Source organism: Stegodyphus dumicola, chromosome 1 (assembly GCF_044657685.1).
Source record: "Stegodyphus dumicola isolate Sdum_Otavi_A_Nest chromosome 1, ASM4465768v1".
Lineage (NCBI taxonomy): Eukaryota > Metazoa > Arthropoda > Arachnida > Araneae > Eresidae > Stegodyphus > Stegodyphus dumicola.
Genome location: NC_140768.1, coordinates 49,012,475 through 49,026,589, shown reverse-complemented (window position 1 = coordinate 49,026,589; position 14,115 = coordinate 49,012,475). Strand labels below are relative to the sequence as shown.

The 14,115-nt window shown below is 34.0% G+C and overlaps 1 protein-coding gene across 1 annotated transcript in view; it reads right to left on the bottom strand.

Moving 5' to 3' along the window:
* Positions 1-14,115, bottom strand: part of LOC118191999 (nephrin-like) — a 916,450-nt gene that overhangs the window by 284,856 nt on the left and 617,479 nt on the right. The window contains exons 8-9 of the mRNA XM_085814264.1: positions 13,608-13,819; positions 6,286-6,373 (exon numbers count right to left, since the gene is read on the bottom strand). Coding sequence (XP_085670390.1) covers positions 6,286-6,373; positions 13,608-13,819 — 300 coding nt within the window. The remainder of the gene's footprint in view (positions 1-6,285; positions 6,374-13,607; positions 13,820-14,115) is intronic.

Here is a 14,115-nt window from a genome sequence, read left to right as displayed (position 1 = left end):
GTATTTTTTTCTTATATCAGCAGTGGCCTTTTTTATATATATTTTCAACGCTGTTTGCTCGTGGAAATGGAAAATAGTGAAGCCAGAATTTTTATAATACATATATAAATGAATGTATGTTAGTTTTCGAATTTGCTTGATAGCTTTCTCTTATATAACTTCGTGTGAAAGATGTATTCCGTTTTAATGAGGTAATGCAAATGCAAAATTTGAATATAAAGTTATATCATCATTAACTAAAACTATTAACGCTTTGCAAACCCAGTTTAAGTTTGAATGAAGCAAAATTATATAATGTATACATTACTGAATATGCAGAAAAGGGCAGTAAAAAATTATGAAACTCAAGAAATAATACAATATTGCAAGCACATATTTTTGCACTTTATTCAAGAAAGATTGATTAGCTTTTATTGTCAAAATGTCTGTACCTAATTTTTGAGTCAAATTTAAGTATAGTTAAATTGTTTATTAAAATCGTTGTACCAAAATATATATTATTACTGCTTAACATGGCAAGTATAATTATTTTGTGATGATTCTTATGCTAAGAACAACATTAAACTTTAAAAAAATATATATATATATATGAGTAAATACTGATAAAGTTTTCTTTTTATTTAATTATTTACAAGTTACATTACACGAAACCTAATACCGTATTTATGCGAATCTAATGCGCCATCGAATCTAATGCGCATCCCCATTTTAAAACTTTAAATAATAAAAAAATTGTTTGTCGGCGAATGTAATGCGCATCAGTGGTATGAGGAATTTATTGAATCTTATTTTATACAACAATGGATTTGTATATAAACTATCAATTAATGGTATGATAATTTTATTTAAATTTAGATACCATATTTTATACAACAATGGATTTATACATAAAGTAACAGAATATAGAATTAACCTATTAGTGGGCTATTGTTATGTGAAACAATCATTGTTAATTACCGTATATACGGTACATATCGTAAAGTATGAACATGAAATAAATGGTAACATTTCTATCTAGCTAACAGTTTCTACAATCAGTGATTAATAGTAAACGTCTTTATTCACTATTTTGATGATAACTTTTTTAGTCCCCTTCTCCGTAATGGTGTAGTTACGAGGCATATCAAACCAAATTGGCGTCTCGTCAGCGTTGCCAATTTGCCCCATTGAAAATTTCTTTTCCTTCCGAAGTGTGATGACATACCGCTAAAATGTTAGTAGTTTTCCCTCAAAATCTGCAGGAAGCTTTTGGCATATTGTTGTACGGCGTCTTAGAAATAAGCCCATTCGCTTCATAAACCGATCCACCCATCGACGGCTAGCTTTAAACTCTCGTTTCGGTATTCCAAGAACTTCAGCCTCCTCTTTTGCTTTATTTCTTATAGTGTCGCTAGTTACAGGTTGTCCATTCTTCCTCCTTTGACGTACAAATTCCAAAACTTTTTCTTCAATTTTAGGGTGTCTTCCTTTGCGAGGGCCAGTGAATTTCTTTCTACTAGTTTTAGTTGCAAACAGTGCCAATTTCTGTTGCCGCCACAAGCGAACATTGCTCTCAGCTACGTTTAACTCTCTCCCAGCCTTTCTATTGCCATTTCTTTCAGGATAAAGAATTACTTTACGTTTGAAAGTAGCGTCATATGACATTCTTCTCAGCTTGTTCTCCATCTCGTGACTACGTACTCTGCAGTTTGTATCCTCTATGCAATAATGTGTCAACGATAAATGTAACGGTAAATGTAGTCGAGAAATACAGTAATCCATTGTTACGATTTAATTCGGTTGACGTCATCGGGGAACTGCTGACGTCATCGGCGAACTTTGCACTCGAATCTAATGCGCCATCGAATCTAATGCGCACCCCAATTTTGAGTACTACATTTGGCCAAAAACGATGCGCATTAGATTCGTGTAAATACGGTATTTCAAATTATTATAATAATTTATAAGTAATAAAATAGCCCCACCAACAATCAAGGCGTCATCATATAAAGATTAAGACCACTGAATGCTGAAAATTCGATCTGGGTTTGATACTAGGCGGACAGGCTGGCTGCATGGTTGATTTTTCGTGCTTTTCCTCATGTGTAACAGGAATTCTCCACGAAAGCATCCTTTCCCTAGAAAGATAGTTCTTGTGTGTTCTGCAGCATTCAAATCAGCTAACCTAACCAAGAATGTAATAAAATGAACTACAATGCAGCATCCTTATACAGGGTGGTTATAATTAAAGTGACCCTATTCAGACCGCTGTAGAACCCGTTCTGCCTATCGGATTTTTATGAAACTTTTTATGAAAAAAAAAAGTGCAAATTTTGAACACCAGATGGCAATTTTCAAAAATTCCTTATGCAAATTAGTCAAACCTATAAAGAGACTTGCATACAGAGCCAGAAAAAGATTCTGCGTGCCTTTGTCATCGATAACCATGCTCTTACAGCAGAAAGATCGAACTTTACTATCAAAACTGTTTTATCAGAACGGCAGCAATAGATTAGCTGCAATATCGTCGTTTAAAGGGATTGCAAAAAGGGCCCATGTCGAACTATTTTTTTTTGTTGCAGAAATTGTTTTCCCATGGTCCATCATGGGAAAACGATTTCTGCATTATTGAATTTTGATGAAATTTGGTATCATATATACAAATTTCATCAAAATTTAATAAGTTATAGAGGGGTCTGAATAGGGTCACTTTAATTATAACCTCTCTGTACATTTCTCATATGTACGTCTTTTATACATTTATACATCGTTACATTTCGCAGTCGCACAGTTCAAGTATTTTCATCAAGAATGGAGGATGGAGACAGGAGAGAGAAACAAAGACATATGAGACATCACAATCTGGTATAGGAGTTGAAAACATATTAATAAATGGGTTACTTGTCAAATACACACAGGTTTTTCTTCCAAACAAGCCATTGTATTAATTCAACTATGAGCAAAATTAACTGATGCAAAGTGTGATGAAATCGAAAGGCACACTTTAATTAAAAAATTAAATTCAAATCTTAAAAAGAATTTGATAAGAATAATGGTTTGAAGAAAGTTGAATTAGCAAAGAAAATGGATATTCCTGTGAGAGCAATTGAAACGGTTACTTATGATAGAAAAAAGCTATATAAAGAGTATCAATTTGTGAACTGTCTTCTTCAAAGAAATTGCATGTTATGGAAAATTGCTTCAGGTGGAAGTTATTTAGCTAAGATTTGTCACTGTCTCGTGCTAAGCAGGAACACGATTTAGTTAAATCATAATTTACCAAGGAAAATAAGGAAAGTGCTACACATTGAAAGCTGTAATTTAAAAATTAAATAAAGCAGTTTCATGCCAAATATTTAGAACATTCATCAATACATCAACTGAAAGACTGCATATTTTTGTAAAAATAATAATAATAGGAAAACAAATAAAGCAAAAATTTAATTAAAAACATTTTCCATTTAACAAAATTCATTTTTTATAGCACATTTATAAATCAATATCCAATATTATTCTATTCTTTAAATATCCAATATTATCCAATATTATTCTAGCATCCAATATTCTAGTGAATGGCCTCATGTTAATTGAGAAGTCCAAAGAAATAGCACTTCAAATAAATGCGAAGGCAGCCTGCTTTTAATTGAATGGCTGCATAAATTTAAAGGTGTTACTTATTCAAGATGGTAATTCAAATAAAGGCATAACTTTTTTTTCAGTTTTACATAATTACATACACAAATTTGCATTCCTATGCTATAATAAAATCGTGTAATATAAGAAGCAGGTGAGTAGTATCAAAATTGTGAAGCTAATATGTATTTGTTTCATATCTTAAATTAAAATTCCGTTTATAAGTCTTTCTCATTTATATGTCGTTTGTGAATGGTCCCTTGAAAGACGTAGCAGTGGAGCACTGTACCCTGTACTAAGATTTCAAAGAAACGTTTGCGACTTGCAGGGAAAATATAAACAAAAATACAACTATATATATATATATATATATATATATACACAAGATATACTGAAAACGGAGACTACAATCTGTATTTCTTTACATATTAATTCTAATCATTTAAGGATTTGTATAAGCTGTTTGTTAACTATTTGAAAATGCTATTGAACTCACAGGTTAAAAAACAGAAAATTATTCTAAATGTACCGAAACTTTTTTCCCCACTTATATTCATATATACTTATTTGATAATATTATTAATCGTTTACATTCTCATTACATCCCGTTCTTTTTAAGAAGTATCTACCGAATTTTACACGTAACAATTGGGAAGGTCTCTGTAAACCGTGTGGATGAAAATGCACCCAAAATCCCAGTCTGTTAGAAAAGACCGAAAGAACAATGCAGAAGAATTGAAATGTTTTTAAGGACACAGTTATAGAAATAATACATCAGTTGAGTTCTATACGAAAAATCGCTAAATTGTTTAAAATACGTAAGATGTGATAAAATTGACAAAACAAAAAAAAAAAAAAAAAAAAAATCAACATGTCAAACCTAAGTTTTCATGTTTTATGTCAAACCTAAATTATGCACATTTTTTGCAATTTCCATTTACATGGATTTTCTAAGCAATTTTTCAATATTTTACATCATGCGAAAAGAGAGCCATATAGACGATTATTAAAGAATTAGTTTTCAGATGCCATTTTCGAAACAAAACTGTGAGCAAAATTTTATCTCTCGCTTTCGTTGAAATAAAAATTTTACAGATTCATCGTTTTGGCTTGGTAAGGACGATATGCCAACAGACATTCTACATTTCAAGCGGATTCTGGGAAAGATTCGAAAATTTGTGCAGACAAAATAGCTGCACTGATAACCATGTACTGTCACACGTACACAAATCGAATTAGGAATCGAAATAAGCAAGTGAAAATATTTTAAATGACGCGAAGTCGCAATTGCAGTATTTTATGTAATTCTACAACCAAAAAAATCCACGTTAAATCTTTCGTTCTTGCTATAACGTTTTGACGGTCATTTGTCTTAGTATCAACTACGTTCCACTTCTTTCGTTTCATCTTTTTTAAGTCTGGAATTTACCATTAACTTTAACTGGTTTAAATTTTATATTGATTATAGTGCTGCTTTAGTGGTTTTTCATATATTTGCTAGGTTTTTTCTACTAAATTTAAATTTTAGTGTATTATAAACACACTAAAATTTTAGTATAATTAGTGTATTATGAATGAAAAGTAAATCATCCTATTACTAGAAATTATGATAATAGATCCTATTATTAGAAATAAGATACAGATCAGAACATATTGAATTTCTGAGGTTCTTTACTCTTGAAATAAATGAATGAGCATTTGTAAAAAAAGGGGGGAGAGAAATGTTTATCGTAAGAAATAAATAACTTTTTTGCTTTTTATTTCGGGATACGTAGGTTCGTTTTATGGCATGAGTATCTTATTCATTTATTTGAAAGGTTGCTATTTTCAGAACTCTTTTAAATAATGCAACTATAAAGCATAAAATTTCATTGCTTCTGCAACATAAAATAAATATATTGCATGCATACAAAGCAGAATTTTCCCCATAAAAGTACAAAGTAACATTTACCATTTGTTATAGAAAACATGAACTTAAACGTGAAGGTGAACTTATTCAGAGGCTTAGAAACGGGAAATAATATCTGAAAGTAAAGCAAAATAAGCATTTTTACCTGACTTGCGATCAAAGTGACAACACGGTATGCAGTTTGCTATATGTATTTGTATAAAGCTATATGTACTTGGGATATAAAGCTATCTGTACTTGGGACTATAATAAGCATTTTTACCTGACTTATAAACATATAAACGATCAAAGTGAGAATACGGTATGCAGTTTGCACTATAAAGCTACATGTACTTGGGATTACGTTTCTGAAGCCATACGATAGTCATCCAGACGGTCTAGATAGCCACTATACCGTCTAGACCGTCTATTTCTGAAGGCACTATACCGTCTAGATAGTCATCAAGACGGTATAGTGGTTAGGGGAGCCTACTATGGTACCAAAGGGCCCAGGTTAGAATCTCAGAGAAGACATGAATGTTTGTAAATGTAGAGTGTCAGTGCGGCATGGCGGTACTCTAAATACGCTGCGAGTCGAAAGTCCTCTCGTGTGGATTGGTAGAAGGGGGAGAAGTGAGAGACTCCCGGATCCCCACGGGGTACGCTTTCGTTAAAAACTGGGAGTTGGAAAATAGAAGTCCAACCTCTCTTCGGAATAGGCTCTGGAAACCATTTTCCCATGTAATATGGACAAGACAACAACAGCAAACCATAGATATACTTACAAACCACACTGAATGACACAGTCTCTTTGATTGTTTCTTTTAATGCATCGCTGTCCGCATGGCATGCGAAAGTCTTGTTGTCAGGATCCTAAAAAAATAAGTGAAGAAAGCATTTCAGATAATTTATGTATGCGTATAATGAAAAGTCATTAAAAATTCAGTGACTCAAGAGAACAACCATCTAATATCGAAATGAAAAGTAATTCTTACTACAGAAACATACGCATATGTGATAGTTATAAAATTGTAAAGATAGCATATTCCAGATTATAGAATATAAATTCAAATAACTTGCAGGCTAGAATATTTATTCAGTTAGAATCTCAACGAAGAAGCTTTGCATGATGTATGCATTCTATATTATTACGATGGTTGAAATTTAATCCACAGGTTTATAATTAAAGATGTAAGGTGATACAACTGAAACCTAAAGGCCGGTAATGAAGGAAAAGAAGATTACATGTTTCAGAACTTGATGCAAATTTAAAGGTTCAAGCAAATCCTTAACGGAATGTATTAGCAAGATGTGAAACTACTTTTGTTAGCAAAGGTTTAATTAGATGCTGAAGAATACGGATACTCAGTATCTCAAGGAATGAAACTAAATCGAAATCTAGCATTTGAAAGAAAATAAATTAAGGCTATTTTAAATCAATGTACAAAACCATAAAAAACTGCAAAATATTCACAAACTTTCTGCGAAGGAGATAGATTATAAACAATGGCGAATATTGTATAAATATTACAACATTCTTGGAAATTGGTTATAAAATGATGTACTTAATGAACAGATTTTTATGATTCTATGATTTCTCTTTGATTCTGACTTTTATTTACTTACATACTATTTATTTTAAATCGGGTGCATATGCTACTTTGATTAAAGAAATGAATTTTAGAAGTTTTATTAGAACTCGAATGTTGTTGCTTATTATTTGTCTAAATCTTCAAATTGGAGAGGTCTTTGATTTCTAGATGTTAGACGTTCAAATTCTTTTCTTCATCCCATCTTGGATTGAATTTAAAGTTTACCAAGAGAAATGCTAAAATAGAAACTTTGGACATAATATATCTTGTCAATAGCATGCGATTATGTTTATGGTTAACCACGGTGATTATAAATTTTTATAAACATGGATTATTTCTAATTTATCTTTAATTGCTATGTTTTTTGCAATGTTTTTATGCAAATCGAAACATAAATTTCCTAGCAGTATCTGAGCTTATAAAGTCGCTGAACACTAGTAATTCGGTTCGGGATTCGAATCCCGGAGAACGGGCTGATCGCATGGACGTTTTCGTGGTTTTCACCAAGTGTAACGTGTACACTAGCCGGATTGTTTCAGAAATTTCTCCAAAAAGGCATCCCTCTTCTTAGGCAGATAACCTTTGCCATAATCATCTAAACCCAATCGCAACTTAAACATAGGTTTTTGATGTTTTTAATAAGTAAATATATCTGCATGTAATTCGACAAAGCCTAAAATCTCAAATTAAATATTTCAATGAGCCAATTTTTTCTTACAGTGTACATCATCAAAAAAAAAGAAAGAAAAAACTCAAAAACCCTTTTTAAAAAGTGAATTTTTTTTACATAATATTTATATACATTTTGCTGACATTTTTCCAAAAAAACTATTTTTATTCATTAATAAACGTATCATAGGACAAATGAATTTTTTTATTAATTTGACGAACGTAATTTTTTTTCTGGGATAATATTTAATCACATTCGAAATCGAAGTTAGTGCTTCCTGTCATTAACGTAGTTGCAAAGGGTAATTTTAATAAAGTATGCAACTAATATACTTAATTTTGGAAAATGTCATTCAACATCAGTAAATATTGTTAAAATGTTAAATACATATACACTGAAGTGACAAAAGTCATGGTATACCTCCTAATATTTTGTCGCTCCTCCTTTTGCCCGGCGAAGAGCAGCAACTCGACGTGGCATGGACTCAACAAGTCGTTGGAAGTCCCCTGCAGGAATACTGAGCCATGCTGCCTCTACAGACGTCCATAGTTCTGAAAGTATTGACGGTGCAGGGTTTTAGGCACGAACAAACCTCTCGATGATGTCCCATAAATGTTCGATGGGATTCATGTCGGGCGATCTAGGTGGCCAGATCATTCGCTGGAATTGTCCAGAATGTTCTTCTAACGAATCGCGAACAATTGTGGTCCGGTGACATGGCGCATTATCATCCATAAAAATCCCATCGTTGTTTGAGTACGTGAAGTCCATGAATGGCTGTAAGTGATCTCCAAGTAGCTGAAGGTATCCATTTCCAGTCAATGATCGGTTCAGTTGCACCAGAGGACCGAGTCCATGCCATGTAAAAACAGCCCAGACCATTATGGAACCACCACCAGCTTGAACAGTGCCTTGTTGACAACTTGGGTCCGTGGCTTCGTGGGGTCTCGCCACACTCGAACCCTACCATCAGCTCTTACCAACTGAAATCGTGACTCAACTGACCAAGGCACGGTTTTCCATTCGTTTAGGGACCAACCGATATGCTCACGAGCCCACAAGAGTCGCTGCAGGCGATGTCGTGCTGTCAGTAAAGGCACTCGAGTCGGTCTTCTGCTGGCATAGCCCAAGGAAGACAAATTTCGCTGCACTGTCCTATCGGACACGTCCCTCGTACGTCCCAGATTGATTTCTGCGGTTATTTGACGCAGTGTTTCTTGTCTGTGAACATTGACAACTCTACGCAGACGTCGCTGGTCTCGGTCGTTAAGTACAGGTGGTCGGCCACTGTGCTGTCCATGGTGGGATGTTATGCCTGAAATTGGATACTCTCGGCACACTCTTGACACTGTAGATCTCGGAATGTTGAATTCTTTAACGATATCCGAAATGGAATGACCCATGCGTCTAGCTCCAACTACCATTCCGCGTTCAAAGTCTGTTAGTTCTCGTCATGCGGCCATAATCACGTCAAAGCCTCTTCACATGAATAACTTGAACACAAATGAAAGCCCTGCCAAAGCACTTCGCATTTATTCATTTTCTACTCGATACTACTGCCATCTGTATATTTGCATATTGCTATCCCATGACTTTTGTCACTTCAGTGTATACGAGTAAATCACCCTGCATAAAATTTTAATTGAACGTATTTATCTACCAAAGATATTTACAGAATTAAATTATATACATTGCTTTTAAAGATCATTTTATCGTATCATCATTTTGCAGATCAATCCCTTCTAACTGAAGGTCTGAGAGGTCATGTCGTTTTTGCACTTGCCTCGAAATTCGAAAAGTACTGTTGTAATTGTAATTTAACTTCAGAAAATATATCCGATGCAGAGTTTTTTGGGAACGGAGATTTCCTTAATATTTGAAAATTTGTACAGAAAGGATAATGATAGAACTTATTTAATTTGATATGATTTTTGAATAGCGCAAATTTTCAGCGATATGACTTATTGAAAATAGAATACGTTTGTTGCCCAGAAATTTTAATTGGTTAAAATATTATAAGGCGTCTAAGATTATTTCCATAGCCATTTATTATTCTATAATAATTGAGCAGATTTTCTATTTAGAAAATACTCTGTTATTTCTCAGACTTTTAAAAATCTCTATAAAGCTTTGCCATTGCTAACCCATCGAACTGTTGTGTGGTAGGGCTAATAAGGATATTCAGCTTCGATCGCTTATAAAAAATCACAAAATTCAGGATTCCATGTGAGAGAATATAGTTAACTGCTGACACATCTGGCTCAATAATCCGTGACATAATGTGTTTCTCGCAAAGAGCCTGCTGGTTAATATTACAAGGATTTACCACATATTCTGAGCTTCTTTATAAATAGCGTTGAGAGCATCAGGAATTTGGATTAAGGGTCCCACTCCCTACCAGAAGAAACATCCTCAGACCTTAAATTAAAAATTTGCCCAAATAATCCTTCCGCATTCCACACATGTTTTTATCATCAGTTGTGAAACGATTTAAATAATTCCGAAGCAAATTATACTGTGTTGACATTTCTTTGACTTCTTTAATGATACCTTCCATTTTAATTGTTCCACGCAGCCTATTCATAAATGATATTACTTCGTTCACCACAAAATCAATGTCGACTCTTCGAATAATAAACAGCAGAAATTAAGCAGTATCGGTAATGTCTATTGACTCATTAAGAGCCAAAGAAAACCTTTGACATTTTTATACCTTGCCTTTATATTGATTCTTGATATGGGTTCCAATGGCCTCAGCTCATCTAAGAGTTGTTCTCGCTTAAAGTATGGCAGATCGAAACAAATCCATTATCAGAGGGCACATTTCTTTGGATACCACAAGTAAATGTAGTTTAGTTAATGTACCATCAGTAAATGGTTTTTCTATCGTATCTTATAAATAAGCTATACTTAAACTCACTTTAGTTACCGTTTCATGACCATTTTTTATTTTCACAAATAATTTCGCTGTGATGAATATCTCCTTTAAATCTTCCATTTTCAGCTATCGATTTCTGTAAATTTTTGCATGCTTAGTTTGATAATAACGATATTTATTACTCTCACAGCTATTACACTTTCTACCAATAAGCATTTAAACAGCTGTGATTGAAAAGAAAAACAAAATGTTTTCGTATTCAATAGTTGGTAGAGCTTCCACAAGCAGCAGTTACAGCCTCAATCTTCTGAGGCATGCTTTCCATAAGCCCTTGTAGTACGATTATTGGCATTTACTTTCAATCGGCTTAGAGAAGACATGTAAATGACGTTGGACGTTTGTTGCACGTCTTAATTCGGAAATCCAACTCGTGCAAGAAGTTCTTGATTGGATTCAGGTCTGTGCGCTGAGCAGACCAGTCCATTCGATTAAACTCATTGCCACTATACCAATCCATGGTGAACTTCGCAATATGACGGCTGGGGCTGTCGTCCTGAAGGTAACATGGATCCAGCTCGTAAAACTGCCATACGGACTAGTGCAGTCAAGTGTCGGCGTTGAACGTATCAGAAAATTGGACCAAAGGTCTCAGTCCATTCCCCCCCAAAAAAAAAAACACACTCAGACCATAAATTAATCTTCGCTGAACTTTACAAGGGCACAATGTATTTTGTCAGTAGGTATTCTCCAGGCAGATGCCAAGCCCAAACCTTGCCATGCAAACGGTAGATGGTGAACTTTGATCCGTCACTCCAGAGAACCCGTTTCCACTGATCTACGGTCTACGGTCACCGTGGTTTGCTCCACATTAACCGGGCAGCGTGATTTAACTTCGAGATCAAAGGCAGCACGATCATGAAACCAAGCAGATGTGCTTTCTTACAGATGATATTCACCAAAATATTACTCCCAAATGCTTGTTGAAACACCTGGAGCATGTCGGCGAGCGGTTGGGTGTGGATCTTCCGAATTTATGTTGACATCACCCATCGGTCTCCATTTTCCAGTTTTTGGGTCTGCCGACTGAAGGCACATTCCGACAATCACCACTCACCTTCCACTTCTGAATCACATAGACCACTGTCGATGTTTGGTAATCTAGAGCTCGATAGATGGCGAATGGGCTAGCTGCATGAGAGTTTTGGTTTTTTCGAATGTGCCACGCGAATGCGAGACAATTTCTCTTAAACTTTGGTCCACGAAAACATCCTATCCTTTCTATCTTAAAGTAGATATATATGCACTTTAGGTAACTAAACCAATCTAGTTTAATACTGTCGCTTAAAAGTAAATAATTCTAAGGATCGGTTGCATTTTGAAAAAGAGAGCTGGCTTTTTAGATTGCAACTCTTTAGTGTTGCACTGGAGAGCTCGAGTAAAAGCAGTGCAAATGCTTTCAAGTTCTAGTATTTTCTCGAAACTTGGCTGTTTAAAGGAAATATGTTGCGTAAGTAAATGTCGGAAATAAATACTATAAAAGAAAGTAGTATAATATAATTACAAGCTCAAATGACGCAATAAGCAGAATAATGCTTGAAAAGTGGTTGAAAATGCAAAATATGTCATAGGGCTAAACCATTTAGGGATTTTCGAATTTTGCAAAAGTAATGTAGTAACTTGAAGTGAAGTAAAAATAATGCATCTCTTAATGCTTGGAGCATACATATATATTTTTTTCAACAAAGTTGCTTCTGAACGTAGCTTCTTTAACTTTCTGTTTCATCCCAGTTAACAAAATAATTCATCTGTACTGAAAGAAATACTTACAATACAAATAATTGCAATTGCTGGTAATTTAATAATCATTAGTTGTTAATTTTAAAGAAAATGTACGAGTTGCATAACTCATTGAACTTAATATGAAAAAATTTCTTAGCTTATGGAGAATCATTAATGCGAACCTCTAACCCTAAGCAGGTCTTTTTTATCAAACTTTTCTTGGAACCTCAAGTTCGTGAAATTAGTAGATGAATGTGATGTTGTGTACTGCTGAAGTCTCTGCGAGACCATAGTTAAACATGGGTTTCGATCTACAACAGAATAACGCTAAGAACTGGACAGATCTTGAAACTGAATATTTTTTCAACAGAGAACATAAAATTTTGCATTCAATTCATAGGCTGGCTGAATGGGCGTATGCGTGAGTTCTCTGTGTGTGTAACATGAATGCGAGCTAGTTGTCTTTAGAAAGTCCTTCACGATGTCATCTCACCCCTTAGGCAGATAGCCCTCGCGAGCTTAGCCATAATTAAATAAATCGAATAAATCATAGTACGTATCATCATATTTTTTTTAGATTTTAAAACATGCACCTCTTATTGAACATAATTCTGTATATGCATAATACGGCATCAAAAGTGCCCGACCACTTTAAGGGTAATTTTAATCTAATATAAATACATCAACTATGTTTATAGAATTTACTTATTTTATATTGTAACTTACAATTAAAAATTTTGGAATTTTAACTAGTTATGTATACTTTATTCGTGTCACTGCATCATTTTTGGAGGAACTCTTTTTTTAAAATGGTAATACAGATATTTGATTGCGAAATGTTCTGTGAAACGTTAAATGTAAATCTTAAAATCATATACAGGAACACTGAAAAAAATATTCCAATTTCTTCAATTTTAGGAACTAATTTTTATTGACTGAGAAAATTATTGTGAATGTAAAAACATCATAAAAACTTTAATATCAGAATAATGGATTATGGTACTTCTCGCATATTTTAAGTACTCTCAAAGTATGCAAAAATATTGACATTATGTTTAAATCTATTGCATTTTACAAACGGAGAGAAAGATAATAAATAATTGAATACTTTCTGCATAATATGCAAGTTATCAAATAATAAATTATATATAAATAAAACCCAAGGTTGGGAATCCCGATCGGATTTACCTGCCTGGTGAGAGTGACGGTGATATTGGAAGTAGTGAGCCATCCTCCTTTCGAAACTTCAACGTCAGATGCTGTGGAAGGGACAATTTTGCCGTCAATAATCCATGTCAGTTGCGATGGAGGGTTGCTAGGTCCTGCTGAACACGACATAGTGATGACATTGCCCACTTTACCTTCGGTCGGTCCCACAATTGTAATTTTTGATGGAGCAACTGCAAGAGAAATATTACAATGTTAAAACGAACATTTGAAAGTCATGCCCCAAACAGAATATGCTTGTAAAAGCTAAAGAAATTGATGAAGAATCCATGCCCAATAGATTCCAGAGTAATGTAAACAGTAATATGTGCGGATAGTTGAAAACAGTGGTCGGCAACCAGTGGTCCGTGAAAACGTTTTGATTTGTCCGCAGAAAAATTGGGACATTATATATGTTTTTATGAAGATTCAGTTTAAAAAATGACGAGTAACAAAACTTATTATGGAATGTGGATCATACATTTTTATT